Source organism: Papio anubis, chromosome 1 (genome assembly GCF_008728515.1).
Source record: "Papio anubis isolate 15944 chromosome 1, Panubis1.0, whole genome shotgun sequence".
NCBI lineage: Eukaryota > Metazoa > Chordata > Mammalia > Primates > Cercopithecidae > Papio > Papio anubis.
Genome location: NC_044976.1, coordinates 181,850,369 through 181,871,148, shown reverse-complemented (window position 1 = coordinate 181,871,148; position 20,780 = coordinate 181,850,369). Strand labels below are relative to the sequence as shown.

General features: G+C 38.4%; 1 protein-coding gene across 6 annotated transcripts in view; it reads left to right on the top strand.

Moving 5' to 3' along the window:
• The window catches only part of CEP350 (centrosomal protein 350), a 112,848-nt gene extending 92,942 nt beyond the window's left edge, over positions 1-19,906 (top strand). For 5 of the 6 annotated variants that reach the window (XM_031658060.1, XM_031658053.1, XM_031658058.1 and 2 more), the window contains 4 exons: positions 566-973; positions 1,070-1,216; positions 3,850-3,972; positions 16,030-19,906. In XM_031658060.1, coding sequence (XP_031513920.1) covers positions 566-973; positions 1,070-1,216; positions 3,850-3,972; positions 16,030-16,194 — 843 coding nt within the window. In that variant the 3' untranslated portion in view covers positions 16,195-19,906. The remainder of the gene's footprint in view (positions 1-565; positions 974-1,069; positions 1,217-3,849; positions 3,973-16,029) is intronic. The other variant, XM_031658057.1, reaches the window with a different exon arrangement.
• Positions 19,907-20,780: the final 874 nt, after the last annotated feature.

Sequence of the window (20,780 nt, the reverse complement as noted above, 5' to 3'; positions counted from 1 at the left end):
TTCCATGGAGTTTTCCAGTGGCTCACCACCCAATTCTTTTTTGCCTGTGAAATTGTTTGTTTACATGTCTACTCAGTCATGGTTGGCCTGCAGAGGTTAGTAGTTGTGATGTTGATTCTGGTAAAATGAATTATATCCACTATGACATGCACTCAGACCATCAGCTTGTTTATGTTGCCCATGGACAGTTGAGCAAAAGTAATGACTTTGAGTAACTTGAGCCAGATGGTCACCAGAGGTGAGAAATTTTATATCCCATTTCCATATCCCATAGATGGACAGTTGTTTAGAAACAGAATAATGATCATACAAAAAGCGGGGAGAGCCCCAATCAATAAGCATTTTATAAAAATTCAATTATGTGTAAGGTTTATATAAGTAGAATTGAGGGAACAGGATAACTTTTTCTTAAGATTGTTTATGAGTAGCCACCATATTTTTTTTATTCTGCTTACTTACAGAGAAATATTAAATATATAAATAGTACATTTACTCTGTCTTTATTAAAAAAAAATGATATGAGGTCCCTAAATGGTGCTCTGTTTGAATGGTTCCATTTCTGTAGGAGAGCCCAGTATTTGGTGCCAGTGGGCAGGAAGAACTTGCTAAGAGACTTGCTGAACTTGAGCTCAGCCGGGAGTTCCTGAGCACATTAGGAGATGATCAAGACTGGTTTGATGAAGACTTTGGTTTGAGCTCTTCTCACAAGATCCAAAAAAATAAGGCAGACGCAACCATTGTACCTCTAATGGCAGAATCTAAAAGAGTAACCCAACAACCATGTGAAACATTATTGGCAGTCCCCCATACTGCAGAGGAAGTAGAGATTCTTGTACATAATGCAGCAGAAGAACTTTGGAAATGGAAAGAATTAGGCCATGATCTTCATAGCATCAGTATTCCTACAAAACTGCTTGGCTGTGCCAGTAAAGGTCTAGATATAGAAAGCACTAGCAAAAGGGTCTACAAACAGGTAGGTAAAATAAAAGGATAATTTTAGTTTTTAAACTTCTTTCCCATTGTCTGAAATTTGATTCTTAGCCATTTTGTTTTGTTTTTCTTTATCAAGGCGGTTTTTGATTTAACAAAAGAGATTTTTGAGGAAATATTTGCTGAGGATCCCAACTTAAATCAGCCTGTCTGGATGAAGCCATGTAGAATCAACTCTAGTTATTTCCGACGAGTGAAAAATCCAAATAACCTTGATGAAATCAAGGTAAACTGCAAACTATAAAGTGTCTTCTTTTTTGACTTGCTGTTCATTTACACATATCTATAAATGTTGTAAAAGCAGGTGCTCTTCTGTATTATTAACCTTTGTGTCTTCAGGACCTGTTCCATAGTGGGTATTCAATAAAGATTTGTTGACTCACTGAATCCATGAACAGTGGAAAGATTGGAGTGAGTGAAAGGGCTGAATCCTCAAGTTTGTGAAAAAAAAAAAAAAAAAAAAAAATTTACCAGTCATTTTCTCTATATACATAATTATAATATTTAAGAAAAATTAGGGAATACCTAGGGAGATAAATTATTGCAACTCATAGGAGTTTTAGGTAAGTTTGGGGGGCTTTAGAGACAGGTATAATGTTCTAAAAGTACATGTGAATACATGTCATATATATGTCTTTTCAGTATGCCAGCCCTGGACACATAGGTGTTACTTCTCTATCTTTGACTTTGGAGGTTTCAAATTGGTAATGTGGTTTTGAACTATGTAGGAGGATAATATAATACATAAAAATATTTATTTTGTTATCTAAGAAACCGTTGTAGACCCTTGCCGAGAAGCTACAAGGACTGCGAATTTTAAAGTCACATTGGTGGCAATCTGTTCTGCCTAGTCACATGTTTCCTTACAGGAAAGGTTATATTTCCAGAGCAGTGATTCTCAACTTTTAATGTGCATGTGAATGATCTGAGGATCTTGTTAAAATGGAGATTCTGATTTAGTAGGTCTGGAGTAGGACCTGAAATTCTACATTTCCAGCAAGCTCTCAAGTCATGCTGGTCCTGCTGGTCCCAGGACCACGCTGAGTAACAAAGCTTTAAAGTTGTATTTCGCAAACTTACTTGATCACAGAAAGCCTTTAAAAATATTTTATACTGATAGAACACCAACAGATATTTATGAGACGGGATGTATGCTTACCTCAGGGGTTGGCAAACTATGGCCCCTGAGCCAAATCCAGGCCCTTGTATGTTTTTATAAATAAAGCTTTGTTGGACCGCAGCTATACCTATTTGTTTACATGTTATATATGGCTGCTTTTCTGCTACAACAGTGGAATTGAATAGTTGTGACAAAGACCACATGGCCCACAAAGCCTAAAATATTTACAGTCTGATGTTTTACAGAAAAAGTTGGCCAGCCCCTGGCTTAAAGTAAGTAGCTTTTTAAAAACACACTGTATACTCCATTCCTTCTACCCTTCCACAATTGATAAATGCTTGAATGCTATGTGTGTCTGAACAGGTAGGGAGTGATGGAATTTGCGGGCACATTGGTACTTTGAGAATCTTTCCAGGTGATTCTGATTCATAAATGTGTCCCTTCCCCTGTTAAGAACATTGTTTTTTTAACAGAACAACCATAAAAGTAACAAAATAAATTATTAATAACATTAAGTTGAGGTGAGACAAGATACATAATATATACCAACAATCAAACTACATGCATCAATATAGCGTACAATAAATGCCCACAAATTTTAGTATTGACATAGCATTTTGTAAAGTTTTTAAGGGTGATAGTTCAAATATTGTTAGCAGTAAAATTATTATGCTTCTCATACTGAAGTGTTGATATTTTTTAATTTAACATATTTGAGTTTTGGTGCTTCAAAATAAACTATCCCAGATAAAGTCTTTGCTTTTCTCACATTACATTGTCCCCAAAAATTTCTTTGAGATTTTTCCAATTCAGAGATTTATTTTATGCTTTCTTTAGTAGTTTTGCCAGCTTGAAGTTAGCTAATGGTAGGTTTTTTGTTTTTTTGTTTTGTTTTGTTTTGTTTTTGAGATGGCGTTTCACTCTTGCTGCCCAGGCTGGAGTACAATGGCGTGTTCTCAGCTCACTGCAACCTCCGCCTCCTGGGTTCAAGTGATTCTTCTGCCTCAGCCTCCCGAGTAGCTGGGATTACAGGCATGCGCTACCCCACCCGGCTAATTTTGTATTTTTAGTAGAGACGGGGTTTCTCCATGTTGGTCAGGCTGGTCTTGATCTCCCGACCTCAGGTGATCCGCCGCCTCGGTCTTTCAAAGTGCTGGGATTACAGGCATGAGCCACCGCACCCAGCATGGTAGTTCTTAAGTAAACTCTAAAGTAATTTTTCTTTGCAGATTAATCAGCGGGTTTTACTTTATTGTTGTGATTTTTAGACAATGCAGTGGTGCAATCTCAGCTCACTGCAGTCTGGACCTCCTGGGCTCAATCAATTCTCCCACCTCACCCTCCTGAGTAGCCAGAACTACAGTCATGTACCATCATGCCCAGCTAATTTTATGTATTTTTTGTAGAGATGAGGTCTCTCACTATGTTGCTTAGGCTGGTCTCAACTCTTGGGCTCGAGTGATTCTCCTGCCTTGGCGTCACAGAGTGCTGGGATTACAGACGTGAGTCACCGTGCCCAGCTAGGTTTTACTTTTATATGTTTCGTAAGTGAATAAAGTCTCAGCATTTGGAATGCTTTTCCCTTCAAATTGCTATGTGGAACTGTAAGTGGAAGAAATTTGTATGATATTTTATTGTAAATACTATATTCTTAGCACGAATCTGTTTACTGCATTGTAAACACATGAAACTCAGGAATTCTGTTGTTTGTGTTTCGTGTATTTGTCTTATTTCCACAGAGCTTCATAGCAAGTGAAGTACTCAAGTTGTTCAGTCTTAAAAAGGAGCCAAACCACAAAACAGATTGGCAGAAAATGATGAAATTTGGAAGAAAGAAAAGAGACCGAGTGGATCATATCCTGGTCAGTGTATACAACCAAACTGTTTTTATTTTGACCATATCTTTTAAACTCAGAATGTAGTTAGATTCTAAAAGGAAAAGGGATAGAATTATTCTTAAGTCTGTGGTATTAAAATCTTAAAACCTTTACTTGCTGCATTTCTACCCCTCAGTTTTGTTGATTATTTTCTTTTGTACTCAGTAGATGAACATTTAACTTGATCAGTAGTATTTTATGTAGAACTTGAGAAATTAACTCGAATGGAAGCAAAGTTTAAGGTAGTGAATTGAAAAGAGACCAGTGTGGACTCTGGAGCCAGACTGCCCACGTTTAAATCTTTGTTTTGCCACTTACTTGATGTGTAATCTTGGACAAATTTATCTAACATTTTTATGCAAAGTGAAGGTAACAATAATAGTACTTACCTGATAAAGTTATTAGGAACATTAAATGAGTATATGTGTAAAGCACTTAGAATAGGTCCTCATATATAATTCAGTAAATATTAGCTGTTACCTCATCACTATTATCATTATCCAGAACATTCCCTGGATAGGATTTATTTGGTTTTGCAATATATTTCTGTAACATTAGAAAAGTGTTTATCAAAAAAAAAAAAAATTCAGGTTTAACTCTGAACATTTTAATTCTGGACCTTTTATCTTACCTATATTGACATTTATATAATGAAAAAAAGTGTAATACTTAAATTTATCACCGTTCTCATGTATGTACCTCTCTAGTGTTTCATTTACTCAGTAATAACTGTACTAGATAACATTTGCTTAGTATTTTATAGTTTATCATTCTTTTTTTTTTTTTTTTTTTTTTTTTTTGAGACGGAGTCTTGCTCTGTCGCCCAGGCTGGAGTGCAGTGGCCGGACCTCAGCTCACTGCAAGCTCCGCCTCCCGGGTTCCCGCCATTCTCCTGCCTCAGCCTCCCGGGTAGCTGGGACTACAGGTGCCCGCCACCTCGCCCGGCTAGTTTTTTGTCTTTTTTGGTAGAGACGGGGTTTCACCGTGTTAGCCAGGATGGTCTTGATCTCCTGACCTCGTAATCCGCCCATCTCGGCCTCCCAAAGTGCTGGGATTACAGGCTTGAGCCACCGCGCTCGGCCAAGTTTATCATTCTTATGCCTTATTTTTTATCTATTTTTTTTTTTTTGAGACAGAGTCTCGCTCTCTGTCACCCTGGCTGGAGTGTAGTGGCTCAATCTCCGCTCACTGCAGCCTCTGCCTCCCAGGTTCAAGTGATTCTCGTGCCTCAACCTCCCAAGTAGCTGGGATTACAGGCACCTGCAACCACGTCGAGCTAATTTTTGTATTTTTAGTACAGACAGGGTTTCGCCATGTTGGCCACGCTGGTCTCAAACTCCTGACCACAAGTGATTCGCCTGCCTTGGCCTCCCAAAGTGCTGGGATTATAGGCACTGGGATTACGCCTGGTGTCTTATGCCTTATTTGATCCTCACAATAATTAAATGAGGTAGGAAGGACTAATGTTGCCCTTTGTTTTACAAATGAGGAAATTTAGATTCAAAAATATCAAGTGATTTGCCCAGTAAAATAAGAGGCAAGATTTTAATCAACTAATTCTTCATAGATCTTCGCATCTCAAGAAAGTGAACTTGTTCTCATATTTCTATCATGTTTTAAAGTCTGAATTGTTATTAATTTCCAAGTTGTTACTTCCTTTACTTCTTAGGAATTAAAGAAAAAAGCATATTAAGAGGCATTCATCTAACCTATCAGCTAAATTGATGATATCCCTTGTACATCACCTCTGTGTATACATCGAGTCAAAAATTGTGCTAATTAAGGACTGATGTTACAATAGTAAGCAAAACAGACATAGACCCCACCTTCGTAGATTTCCAGTTTGATGGCAGAAACTAGCCATTAATATATCATTTACACACAAGTGTATAATTGTAAGTTAAGCATAAAAATGGAAGAATAGGGAGCTGTTAAAACCACAGGAAGCTGATCGAATGAGGATGGTCAGAGCAGACTTCTCTGAGGAAGTGACATTTGAGCTCAGATCTTAAAGATGAATACATGGCAGCAGTAAGAGAAAATGAGGAGGAAGCAAAAGTGGAAACCCCTGGTAAACCCATCAGATCTCACGAGACTTATTCACTATCACAAGAATAGCATGGGAAAGACTCCCATGATACAATTACCTCCCCCTGGGTTCCTCCCACACACGTGGGAATTCTGGGAGATACAATTCATGTTGAGATTTAGGTGAGGACACAGTCAAACCATATCAGTACCCTGACAGCAGAGGCTTCCAGTAGATGCCAAATAGGGTCAGTTAAGCAGAGACATCTCTCTAACAGTTATCAGAAATTCTCAAATACTAAACAAAATATTTGTTTTTCAGGGGTAAGGTTATTATAGTTTGGGTGAGGGGAGTACTGTGCATAAGAATTGAAGCAATTTAGCAACTGGTAAACAACAATAATAAAGTATATATTATGTGACTATCCCCTTTGCTGGTTGTAAAATGTTTTTTAGCTTCCTACAGAGAGACCTGACCTATATAACTTTTTGCATGAGCTCATTCTTCTTAATTTGTTTTTAACAAAACGATACTGTCAGCTTCTTGAGCTAATTATTAACAAGAAATGCTAAATGAACTAGTCTCCTCTCCCATGATTAGATTTGGTCAATCTTGTATTTTCAGATTCTAATGTTTTTACATTTTAGGGGGATTGAGATTTAAAACAACAATTTTTTTTAATAACACATAAAATTTTTCTCAAACCACATTTTCCCTCTACTCTCACATCACAACAATCATCACCACACAAGAAAACTTCTGTGACCATATGTGTGTGGACTTTTCCCATACACATCAAGCAGTGGACACCAGCTGGGTGTCCTCTGAATCAGTTCTGATACTCTCTACCCAGAAATAGTGTCACATCCCACAGATTGAGTGCTCAGTCCCCAAGACTGCCCCTGTCCCCTCCACACACACATACCAGTTGCAAGTCCAGGCCTCCAGAACTTCTGATGGACCAGCTTCAAGTTGGGGCTCCCACCTTTGGGTTCAGTTAATTTGATGGAGCAGCTCACAGAACTCAGGAAACACTTACTTAGGTTTACTGGTTTATTAGGAAGGATATTGCAAAGGATACAGAGACACATAGGGTGGGGTATGGGGAAGGGGCACAGAACTTCCATGCCTTCCCTGGGCTGCCACCCTCCAGGAACCTCCAGGTTTAGCTATCTAGAAGCTCCCTGAACTCTTTGCTCTTGGGTTTTTCTGGAAGCTTCATGACATCAGCATTCCTTCCCCCAAGATTGGATTGGACCCTCTCATGGGAGGGCCTTAAGACCCACAGTCAGAAAGGCAGGGGAACATTAGAATGAAAGGAGGGCAGGCCTGCCGCTGAGGCCTAACACCCCTGACATTTTATTTTATTTATTTATTTATTTATTTTGCGAGACAGTCTCGCTCTGTTACCCAGACTGGAGTGCAGTGGTGCCACCTCGGCTCACTATAACCTCCGCCTCCCAGGTTCAAGCAATTCTCCTCTCTCCTGTCTCAGCCTCTGGAGTAGCTGGGATTACAGGCACATGCCACCATGCCTGGCTAATTTTTGTATTTTTAGTAGAGACGGGGTTTCACCATGTTGGCCAGGCTGGTCTCAAACTCCTGACCTCAGGTGATCCACCTGTCTCGGCCTCCCAAAGTGCTGAGATTACAGGTGTGAGCCGCTGCACCTGGCCAACCCCCCACATTTTAATGAGACTATAACAAGGGCTATGGGAATTATTAGCCATTTTTTAAGTTTTTACTAAAAGAATGAGCTTATTTTGCTCTATGATTTTGTTAACACTTTTCACCCGTTATTGGTTTTCTAAGTCTTTTACATGTTTAATTATGAAATATTTTTAAAGTATAAAAAAGAGTAGAAAATATTATAGAGTGCATTGTTTCTGCATCCTTGTCCTTCATTCTGAGCTTGGTTGCATCTACCTAAAGTACACACTTAGTATTCCATTAACTTCAGGCCTTTAATGTAAACTCTCAGTCTTTGTTTAAAAATGTCTGTATTTCAGCTCTTACTTTTGAGTTATATTTTAGCTCTATATAAAATTTTAAGTTGGTACTCTTTTTACTTAAGCAGTTTGAAGATATTTCATTGTAATTTTGAAGCAGCATCGTTTTCTGGGGTGAATACCCAGGGTTCGTCGTCTCGAGCTGAGAAAATTAACGACACACACACACACACATGAAGTGGGTTAAGGAGTGGAAAGTTTAATAGGCAGAAGAAATGCGAGAGGAGAGCATCTGTCTCTCTTATGAAAGAGAGGTGTTCCAAAAAAGGAAAAGCGGTGGACCACAGCAGATTTTACAGGCAGGCTTCAAGAGGTGGTGTCTGATTTACATGGGGCCTACAGATTGGTTCCACCAGGTGTGATGTTTACTGGTGCGGGAAAGGCTGGTCACCCCACCCTAATCTTATTAGGCAAATGGATTTTCTACTTGGCCAGTGCCATCTTGCCTGCTCCTTACTGTACACGTGGCAAAAAGAAGAGAGGATGGAGCCGCCATTTTGAATATGCCTATTCCATGGGTAGTTTCTTCTGTTGTCACAATTGCTAGCATTCGCTTGTGCAAGCTTCCAGCTTGCTTGTCTATGTCTGCAGCTTGATTTTACAGGCTGTTCTTCATTAGAAAAGAAACTGATTTTGGGGCTGCTTTTCATTAAAAGGAAAACCTTACCAAGGACTTCCTTACCCTATCTGCTTAAGTAATTTCTTTTTTAACTTTTATATCATTCTGACCTCTCTTGTTGCTTTTGAGAAGTCTGCTGACGGTTCTTTATGGAGAATTGGTCTCTTCTGTTTTCCATTTAAGATTGTATGTGTGTGTGTTTGTTCTCTAATTTTTCTGGATATGTCTAAATGTGGATTTGTTTTTATTCTGCTTTAGACTCATTGTGCTTATTGAATCTATAGATTCATATCTTTACTCAGTTCTGGAAATTTCTCAGCTATTGTCTTTTAAAAGATTGCTTCTTCCCAACTTTCCCAATTCTCTGTGAAACTTCTTTAGACATCTTTGGCCTTATTCTCTTTCCATGGCTCATAACTCCTCCCCTAGGTAGTCATAGCACTTGCCCCTCTTTTAAATCACTATTTGTTACTTAGGATTTTCCCTCCTTTCTCAAAATTTCTTTATACATTACAGATGTTTATGTTATATCTTATCTAATACGTCTACATATTTATATGAGGACTTTTTTGGCATTATCTTACTTTACCATTTTTGCTGGAACTGAATCTTGACAGCTGTAGTTTTCTTGTAGAGTTGTTTTTTGATATACTCCAAGAGTTTTTCCAGTTTTATCTGTAATTAATATTTGGATATTGTAGTTTAAAAGAGCAGGAGAAGACAGTGGTTAATATTTTAGACAACACAATACTATAGATAAAAGGAAGTCATCTTTTCCTATAAAATTGATGTTTTTTATTGTTTTTCTAGAGTTTTGACTATTGGGAATTTTGCTTAGGATCTCTAGTTTTAAAAGTTTCTGAAACTTCCTGAGCCTCCTTCAGTATTTTTGCATGTAATAAACCCCAAAGTTCTCTCATGGGGATTATTTTATAAATGGAGAGAATGGCATATAACAAGCAAAGTCTCTGGAATCAGACAGCTTATAAGTGTCCAGTCTTGTCTTTACCACTTATTAACAATGTGACTTTGGGTGAGTTCTCTCACCTCTCTGTCTTTCTCAGTCTCCCCCTCTTTAAAGTAGCAACCTTGTAGAGTTGGGATGATTAACCAAGATCTAATATGTATTAATGGCATATAAGAAGCGCTCAAAAATATTAGATATTATTAATGTAATTATTTTCATTGATACACAGTAGTTTTTTCCTTGCACTTAAAGCTATTTCAGATGTAGCATTTTTAATCTGCCACCTGATACAGCATTCTTGAAGGCAAAAGCACTTGGACTAATAATAAGCATAGACCATCACCTCCCCTGCATTACGCATTTTCTCTACTGAATCTTTTCCATTAGCATACAAACTGCATATTTCTTTAAAGCTAAAATAACTCTCTTGTCATCACTTCCCCCTCCAATTTTCTCTTTACAATAAAACTCCTTTAACATGTCCATTTTTACTCTCCCTAATCTGTCTTTCTCTTATGGAACCAACTCCGGTCAAGCTTTTACCTCATCCATGCCACCAAAACTGCTTGGATTGATGAACCCAGTGGGAAATCTCACTTCCTGTGTTCCTCGAACCATTGGCAGCATTCAGCACAGTTGATCCCTCCCTTTTCCTTGAAACCTGGCTCTCTGCTCCCTCACTGGCTGCTGCTCCTCAGTCTCCTTTGTTGGTTCATCCTCACCTTGAAACATTGACGTGCTCCTGGAATCAGCCCACGGACCTCTTCTTTGTCTACACTCCTTCTCAGTCTCATGGCTTTGACTACGATCTGTATGTTCACCACTCCCAAATTCATATCTCCAGCCTAGGATTCTTGCTTGACTCTAGATGCAGATAGCCATTTCCCTACTCAGTATCTGCGTTTGGATGTCTGTTAGACATCTCAAATTTCACATGTTCAAAACAACTTCTGAGAATTACGTTAGCTCTGGGTTTGTCATGTATGGCCTTTCTACTGAGGTGTATTTCCTCTATACCAATCTGTTGAGAGTTTTATCATGAAAGGGTATCAAAGGCTTTTTCTGCATTTATTTAAATGATCCTCTGATTTTTATCCTTCATTTTGTTAATGTGGTGTGTCATATTTATTGATTGTGTATGCAGTAAATCCCACTTGATTGTGGTGATTCTTTTATCAAAATCTTAATTACCCCATTTTAAAATATTTGTAGCATGATAAACTATCTTACTAAACATTTCATAATAAACAGTTTCTTCTTCCAATTTAAGAAAATGTATATTTTAGCTGTTGCTTGGACTGAGAATGTCCCTAATCAATCTAACTATATTTGTGTCTTCAGGCATTATTTCAGGTGAATAAAATGCAAATAATTTTTAGACATAAAGGCTTCTGTTAGCCAAACAAGAAGAGAAATCTTTCTTTCACCTCTAGTTCTCATTCACTGCCCTTTTTTTCCTTCACAAAGGCATTGATTAATTTATATCTTAGGTTAGCTAAGAATTCGAGCTATTTTTAGCAGTACATTCTCAAAGTATAGATGCTGTGGAATGAGTAGCAAGTAATTAGAGCACTGTTTGTATAACCTTTATGTACAGTAGCCTTGAAAAATCTCTGTACTGTAGGTAGAATTGCTCCTAAGATGATAAATCTCCTTTATAGTTTATAGCCTGGGAGCTGGTAAGAAGGATACTCAGCACTCCTGAGTTCCTCCTGTCTCTGCGTTCTTTCTCATATTAAGCCTAAGTTGGCCTTCACACAATTAATTACAATTTGCTTCTACAGCTTTAGGGTTTTACGTAACAACTTTAATTTTTTCTACACCCTTTTGAAACAGCTATCATGTTTCACCCGAGTCTTTTCTCTTTATAAAACATTAGTATTGTCTCCTGTTGTCTGATATAGTTTTGAGCCCTTCAACATAACTGTAGCTCTGTCAGTGTCCCTCTTTAAATACAGTGCTCAGAATTAGCCTTATAATGTTTCATGGTTTTGTTTTTAGATACAAGGTCTTGTTCTGTCACCCAGGCTGGAGTGCAGTGGCATGATGGTAGCTCACTGCAGCCTTGGACTCCTGGGCTCAAGGGATCCTCCTGCCTCAGTCTTCCAAAGCACTAGGATTATAGGGATGCACCACCACGCCCAGCCTTGTGTATTATTTAATTAGTAGTCATTCAACCTATTTTTTTCTAGATAGTGTATTTTGATTAGCTCAGTTTATGATCATATTTCTTTTGTTTATTTTTACCTGTATCATACTTAGAGTACTTACAGGAGCTGAGGAAAACCCCAAGACCAACCTGTGCTCAACCTGTGCTTTTGTAGTGATTTTTTTTGGACCCTATTACAGAACTTTATTTATTCCTTCATCTTGTTAAATGTGGCCCGTTGTTCCAGGCTACCACCACATTTCTTGATTCTTTCTTTGAACGTAGTTATTATATTTCCCAGCTTCATGTCATTTCTAAAATTGATGTACCTGCCTTCATCTAGGTCATTGCTAAAAACAGTGAAGTAGAGCTAAAGACAGCCTTTCACTATTCACAAAAATGATCTATTCTATATGCCAGATACTTATGTAGCACCTTCTATTTGGACTGTCCTAGTCACGAGGGAATCATAAATAAAAAGAAACAGCCCTTTAAGAGCTCACAGCCTAGTGGGAAAACAGATACACAGAATATAATTTAGCATGATAATTGCTATAATGGAATATGAAGAAAATAGAATGGGAGTGTAGAGGAAAAACTCCCTGAGTCTTCAAGTCAGAAACTTCCTTCTAGGTTGAGAGCTGTCCTTTAATCAAAAGAATGTAAATTAGCCAGGTGCAGTGGCTCACCTAATCCTAGCACTTTGGGAAGCTGGGGCAGCTGGGTCACCTGAGGTCAGGAGTTTGAGACCAGCCTGGCCAACATGGCAAAACCCCATCTCTCTGAAAATACAAAAATTTGCTGGGCACAGTGGCGCATGCCTGTAATCCCAGCTACTCGGGAGACTGAGGCAGGAGGATCACTTGAACCCGGGAGGCGGAGGTTGCAGTGAGCCAAGATCGCACCACTGCACTCCAGCCTGGGTGACAGAGCGAGACTCTGTCTCAAACAAGTGTAAATCCACCTAACTGACCTGTCTCTTTTTTCCCAACTTGTTCACAAGGATACAGTGAAAGACCCTGGCATCTGCTTGCTGAAATTGGGCCACATTCTATTTACTACATTTCTCTCTTCCACTAGCCTAATACCCTGTCTCCTCCTCTGCTCCCAAAAAACAAAACAAAACAAAAAAACTGTTAGTCTTTTAGATGTAATTAATTAGGCTGTTTATATTTTAAATGTGTTAATTTTTACATATGCATACATATATCTTCAGGAGCAGGATCGGGGAAATGAGTCATAGAATATAATAAGATCAGAAGAAAAAAAATAGAGGCAAATTTGCAGGCTATGAGATCCCTCAGTTGTTATAGTTGAAGTTCCAAATTAGACTCTGAGCTTTCTAAAGGCCAAAGAGAAATGGAAAAGTTCATGTTCTTTCTGAGTGACAGAGAAATAGTTCCTGTTCTTAAGTAGGAACAAAGCTTTTGCCAACACTGAAATCTTAGTTTCAGTGGGGGCTGCATTGAGGTTACACCGAGAGAAAGAATAAAAAATGTCATGAGCATATATTTCTACTGCAGGCGCACAAAAGGTTTCCTTAGTGTTTCCTAAATTTTGTTATTGTGGAGGAAATTGCTCAAAGAACAGATATAATATTACAGGCCAAGAGAGGCTGTGCAGCATGGCTCATATCTGTAATCCCAGCACTTTGGAAGACCAAGGCAGGCTAGATAGCTTGAGCTTGGGAGGTGGAGGTTACAGTGAGCTGAGATCGTGCTACTGCGCTCCAGCCTGGGTGACAGAGTGAGACCCTGTCTCAAAAAACAAACAAACAAAAAACAGGTGGGGGGGTCTGCAAGAACTGTTATAGAAAGGAATGCTGCACAATTTTGAATAACAAATTCATTGGAGATGTGAAATTTTTTGTGCACACACCTAGACCATCCCTCAGCACAAGTTCAAGAAGTCTTATATTAGGCTGTTTATTATAGCATCCTTCATAAGAGAGGAACACCAATTCCATGGTAGGTTGACAAGTATTTCATAGATACCCATGATTCTGTGGTCAATTAAATATAGGAAACGCTGAGTAAGACAAGTTTCTTTACTGGTGGGCTTCTGTCTTATAGGCTTAATTACAATGTAACTCTCCCAGAGGGAGTTCTCCAGAACTTATTTGGCCATAGAACCCTTTTTGGTGGTACATTAGGGAACATAGGAATGAATGTTTACATATCCCCCAAACAACCTTTCTAAAAGAGAAAGAATGTGGCAGCCACCCTGTTACGTATTTGTCAACTCCAGCCGAGGACATATGTTGGACAATACTATTCTTGCCCTGTCTTACTCTCTCAAGCTTCAGGATGATGTAGTCTCTTTTTTGCTAGAGTCTTCTTGTTTCCTCATAAGGCAAACCAGAGTACAAGTTCCCCTGTTCACTTTCTCTGCTTTTTTTTTTTGGAGACGGAGTCACTCTGTGGCCTAGGCTGGAGTGCAGTGGCACAATCTCGGCTCACTACAACCTCTGCCTCCTGGGTTCAAGCGATTCTCCTGACTTAGCCTCCTGAGTAGCTGCGATTACAGGCTCACACCACCACACCCTACTAATTTTTGTATTTTTAGTAGAGACAGGGTTTCACCATGTTGGTCAGGTTGGTCTTGAACTCCTGACCGCGTGATCCACCCGCCTCCGCCTCCCAAAGTGCTAGAAGTACAGGCATGAGCCACCACGCCGGCCCACTTTCTATGCTTTTTTAAAGATGAAACTATGATCCGGGCAAGCCAGGAGCATGTTGTCACTTGGCTTTTTGCCAAGTAAGACTTCTAGTTAGAGACCCCTGTCACTGCAATTAATTTTGCTGAATTTGTGACTAGATCAGGGTTCACTTCCCTATCTGGCCTGCATCCCATTCACAGTGTTATTTTGTATAGCAAATCGAATGTGGTTTTTTTGTTTGTTTTTGTTTTGTTTTGTTTTTTAACAGAGTTTCACTCTGTCGCCCAGGCTACAGTGAAGTGGTGCAATCTTGGCCCACTGCCACCTCCGCCCCCTGGGTTCAAGCGATTATCCTGCCTCAGCCTCCCTAGTAGCTGGGACTACGGGCACGTGCCACCATGTCTGGCAGATTTTTGTATTTTTAGTAGAAACGGGGTTTTGCCATGTTGGCCAGGCTCATCTCGAACTCCTGACCTCAGGTGAACCACCCACGTAGGCCTCCCAAAGTGCTAGGATTACAGGCGTGAGCCACCGCACCCAGCCAATCTAATGTATTTCTTTTAGAATAAAGTAGGTTTTTTTCCATGTATTATAAACAAGCAATAAATCTGGGGAGGTTATTTCTATTTGATTAGTTTTTATTTACCTAAGAATCCTAAAATGCAAAAAGAGCAAGTATTGTATTAATATAACAGTGATTCGAAAAATGAACTTAAGCAATATTACATTTGAAAACTACCATAAGGATAAATTTATTTATAACAAGTGTTATTCATTTATTATAATACTCCAGAATCACATTCAATATTGTCTTTTAATATATGCATTTTATAATTGTAAATCCATATACAGATGTCCCCTACGTAATGAAGGTTCGACTTAACTGTTTTTCAACATTACAATGGTATGAAGGCAACACACACTCACTAGAAACAGTACTTCGATTTTTTGAATTTTGATCTTTTCCTGGGCTAGTGATATGTGGTATGGGGGCAGCAGCAGTGGGCTGTAGCTCACAGTCAGCCATACCATCATGAGGGTAAACACCAATACCCTCCTGTGGACTGTGATGCAGATGATTCTGCCCAACTTTAGGCCCATGTACATGTTCTGAGCATGTTTCAGATGGACTAGGCCAAGCTATATGTTCAGTAAGTTAGGTGTATTCACTGCATTTTTGACTTAATGATATTTTCACTTTACAGCGAATTTATTGGACATAACTTCATTGTAAGTAGAGGAACATTTCTGTCTAATATTTTGTGTTCTCCTTCCATTAAATTCCTTATTCCCTTATGGTATGGAATTCCTTATGGAATACATATTCCCTTATGTTGACATAGACAACATACTGGTAATCTTTAATATCTATGAAATACTCCAATATTGTCAAATGTATTTTTGAAGTCATCTTGATATTATTTGGCAATTGAGGTTTTTAAAACTTTTTGCAATTTTAAAAGGGGTATTGATGTCATATGAATTACCTTTTTTCTCTGGTTTATTTCCTTGGGCTGTATTCCTATGGATAGGACTACAAAGTCAGCAATTATATTTTCTAGCTTTTGTGTGACAGGAATTTTCTAAGTTTGTTGTCTTCTAAATCCTAGGTTCAGGAGCTCCATGAGGAGGAGGCACAGTGGGTGAACTATGATGAGGATGAATTGTGTGTGAAGATGCAGCTCGCCGACGGGATCTTTGAGACCCTGATCAAAGATACTATTGATGTTCTGAATCAGATCAGTGAAAAGCAGGGGAGAATGCTACTTGTGTGACATCTTGCAAATAAATCGAACACTGAGTGCTAATGTGAGTCCTGGGCCTTTCTGCCTCCTGCTGTACACCCCATCGCCATCATAGCAAGAGTGCTTCTGGACCTTGTACTTATTCTTAAAGACTACCAGTATGGAGTTCATAGGACAGTGTGGTATATCTGGTATTACAGCCTTTGCCTTTCGAGACTATCCACTGGATTAATTGGTTATTTTCGGTGGGCAGAGTTGTACAGTGTAATTGTATACCTCTCGCTAGCAACCCCACTGGGTCTCAGAGAGGGCCAAAAACAGCAGACTTACCTCTGAGTTTAGACTAGGGTATCACTTATTTGAGTCTGAAGTCAAGTGAGAGAGGTATAGATCAATGCATCACATCACTTTTGAAATGTAATTCTGGTCTATACCATGGAAGTCATAAATGGACATTATAGTCTCTAAACAGTATTAAACCCTTAACCGCTTCTAAAATAGGCAAGCTTAATAATGTCTGCCAACTTCACATTCTGGAGTTTATTTCATTTCTTTTTGAAGAACATTTTCTTCCATTATTGTAGTTGAGCAGCACCAAGTGGACTGTCAGGCTAACAGGAATAAGTGGTAGCCTTGCTTTTTGAGCACCATCTAAAGAATTTTAAACCTCTGCATTATGTTTAGTGTTCTCTGTGTGGGCGTAAAAACAAAGAAATGCCCCTACTGAAGACTGGGCTCAAAAGGACCAATGCAGGGCTGGTTCTTCTACCCCTTGGTTTACTCCTGCACTTTTCTTACTCGTTCTGAATCTCTACCAGCTGCTCCCAGAATCACAGATACTCAGGACCATCTCAGGCATCCAGGCATGGCAAAGTGGAAATAATTCATTTTGGCCTTCAAACCTTCAACTCCCATCTTTCCCCAAGAAGTTAGAGATGCTGTTACTTGAATGATTTAGGAAATGAGTGTGTGCACCAAAGACAAAAAGATATTGTCTGTTGTTTGTGTGCTTGTTTTGTGCTATGGAACATTTTTTAATTTATTTTAAGATAAATTATTAAGTTGAAAATGTATGTCCCTATTCAGAAGTGAAAGATTCTTCTTGTAATAGTTAAACCTCCATCTTGAAGCTTCTGTGGTTCAGTCTTTGCACAGGAACCTATGGTTTTAACAAACCAATACACATATTGAAGAAGTCATTTTAATTCAGTGAAACGAAGATGGGCTTTTCCAAGATGACCTGCAGTAGCAGGATGGGATAAAATGATTTAAAGACACTGTACAATTTAACTCTGCCTCTCTTGCAGCATTGCTTCTCACAACTATTACCTGCATCTGAAAAAAAAAATCTATAGACTCCAGCTGCTACCTTAGAGCATAAGAGATGCTCTCCTGGGACCTCAGTACCCTGCCTTCTTGACTGGTTTCTGTTCATCAGTCCTGTCCCTCTTCAAGTAATCTAGAAGAATGTGGAAACTCTTAGGCGCGAATGTAAATGCCTTAATATTGAAGGTCCTGGTTAGAAGCATGATCCAAGACATCCACTGGATTCATATTTACAAATATCCTGGAATGTTATAGCTTCAAAATGTGTTAGAAAAACCCCAAAGATGGTATAATCTTTAAGTGTACACGTTCGTTCATTTCTGCATCTTCCCTCCAAACTTGCCTTTGCATCTTAAATATTTCACTATGCACACTCCCATTCCTCTTGGGTTTCATCTTGTCGTTATTAGAAATGTACTGAAATAATCATTGGAATATTTGCATTTTGCACAGTGACTGGTATGATAGCTCTTGACAAATAAGGAAAGCACTGAAATGTTGTGATTGGGTCTCGGGAAATGCTCAGATTGATGTCTTACCAGCATTTCTTCTGGGCTTGTGATGTTGAGCTGTAGTCTTGTAGCCATAATGAGCATATTGACTAAGAAAAGCAAAGGTTTCTTGGGGTTATTAACCAGTAGTGTGGAAATACTATTTTTATGTGGTCAAGGAAAAGCAAAGGCTTTTCTTTTCAGTTTGTGTTATTTGGAAGACAGAAAAACATCTTGTCTGCATCCTTTGGCTGTTTGTGGGATCACGTTGTCCTTATGATACTGAAACTTTACAGCTGCTGTAAATTTTTTATAAATGAATTTCAAAATGTTATAATGGGACTGTAGGTTGTTTTTCTACATCTTCATTATTTGGACCTAAAACCAGTTTTTAATAAGAAAGTTTATTCTTTATGACATTGTGACTCCAGAAAGAGAAAAAATAATACAAGTCATGGAATCAGCAATCTGGTAAGAAGTGCTGCCAAGAATGTGGCAGTAGCTGTCCTGACAGACTCCAACTGTCTTTACTATCTGAAGAATCCTAGGCTCCACATGAGAGGCAGAAATGGATCAGTCTTATTCTTTGCTAGAAATGATTATCTGTAGTTTGGTAGCAAAAATTAAAAAAAAAAAAAACATAATTAGCAGATTTCTTATTAACTATTTGGATCTAATTGAAATGGCTTTATTCTTAGGATTAAGAAAGATAGATGTGGATACCCAGCCACTCGTTCCATGCTGGTATCTTTTAAATCAGCTCTGCCTCTTAATCAAGAACCTAAATATTCCCTCTTTCTAATCTTTGTTCCTTCTCCCTACATCCTCGTCCTCTTTCACTCTTCCTTCATAATTCCTCTAAAAAAAAAATTCTTTGCATCAGCAGTAATATCTTTTAGAATAGCACTATCAGAATTTAGTAGTAAACCAACATATAGGCTTCAGATTTACTTCTGAGTCCAAAACAATTTGTGCTATCCAGAGTAGTTAACTCTGGGTTAAACAAGTACAGGGTATAGATTCCCTCTTCAGGTCTACACAGGAATTTTTACCGTAGGGAAAAGTGGGGAGAGCTCAAACGTAGTTAATAAGGAAGGTAATTTGTTTTTCTTTTACCTAAAAGAAAATAAAATTCCTTCTGTGACTACAGGTCTCTGAGAAATTATCTTTCAAAAGAGATTTCATTGCTCATAAGAGTGTTGTGGCCTATTGATAAAAACAATTTTGTTCACTTTCTTGTCTTGAAAAAAAGTGGCCTTAGCTTTTTGCAATACTTGAATAAAGTGTGTACTCGCAAAAGAATTTCTGTAGCACAGCATTAGAGACTCATAACTTTTCTGCAAGAAATACAAACTTACATCTTCCTTTTACTACCTTAAGAATACTAGTGAGTAAAACATTAATTCAAAGAGCAAATTATAGAAACTACAATGACGTTTAATGCAAATTGTAGGAATTTACATGTTTACAAATCATCTTCAACTGGTTGTGCAGCAATTCAGTAAAATATCTTTGTATTATAAAAATGTGAAGAAAAAATGTAAACTGATGTAAAGGAGGTACTGTCATTTTAATTAATCTATGTTTAATAGCTTTTCCTTCTGAACTTTGCAAAGCCTTCTTGGTAAACACATTGCAAAGCATTCTGTGGGAGGTTCAGCCTCCTTGTGTGTACTGTACTGTGCAGACATGAAAAAATAAACCCGTTTACTGTGTGCGTGTAAATAGCCTGGTCATCAGGCCATTTTCAGCCAATAGTCACATCCAGTGCAATTTTGCACCGAACACTTAAGGGTGTGGTTTGTAAGTATGATCTGTAAAATAACTGGGATGAATTCCCATGTATACCTGTGTAAATAGATTTGTTAACTGAAATATACTTTAAGAAAAGATAAAATCTGTAAATAAACTGATTTATAAATTAATTTTATGTCAGGTCTCTGTTTTTCCCCTCCTGAGCCAACTTCAGAAAATTAGTCCCCATAAAATTCACTTATTTCTGATTTCTTATTTAGTCACAGGATGCTGATACTTGGACAGTAGAATAAGGTAAGCTGTGGATAAGAGCTCTTTACCTGCACATAAATGCCATCAGCACATACATTTGAGCAGCCTGGGCTTTGGTCCCACACTCATTGATTCAGCAGATAGCCACTGACCACCACCTTCATGTTCTGAGTACTGTGCTGAGTGCTGGGAACATAGCAAAAAAGACAGACATGGTCCCTGACCTCAAGAAACTTAATGTCTAATGAAAGCCACCAAAAGATATTTTGAAAACCTGTGTGACAAGTTCTAACAAGTGCTGCACAGGAAGCATACATAGGATTTGAGAATATCTTAATAAAAGGACCCAATAAGGGTAGGAGTGAGTCAGGGAAGAGTTCTCTGATAAATTATAACTTATAATAATAACTGTTTTATTAGTTTCTTCCTTCTAATTCATGGCAAATGCCATTTCTCCCAAATGACCTAAATTTTGATAACCCTTGCAAAATAACACATGGAAAAGTCATACTCAAGTGGACCACAAAGAAGTGCAACCAGCTGATGCCCAGGTGTGAAAGCTGTAACTTATTTCTGGAAATATGAGCTTGGAGGAGAATGGAGCTGAAGTGATAGAAGAATAAATCCAAGGATGGAAATGCACAACACTGAGGATAATGAATTGTCTGTGGTCCAACAAATTAGAAGAATTCATCTTACCTGAATTCTTCTAGTTGCCCCTAGATGGCCATCCTTGCTATATCTTTAACCCCTACCACAACCATGAACATTGCGGAAATTCTCAGAAAAAAA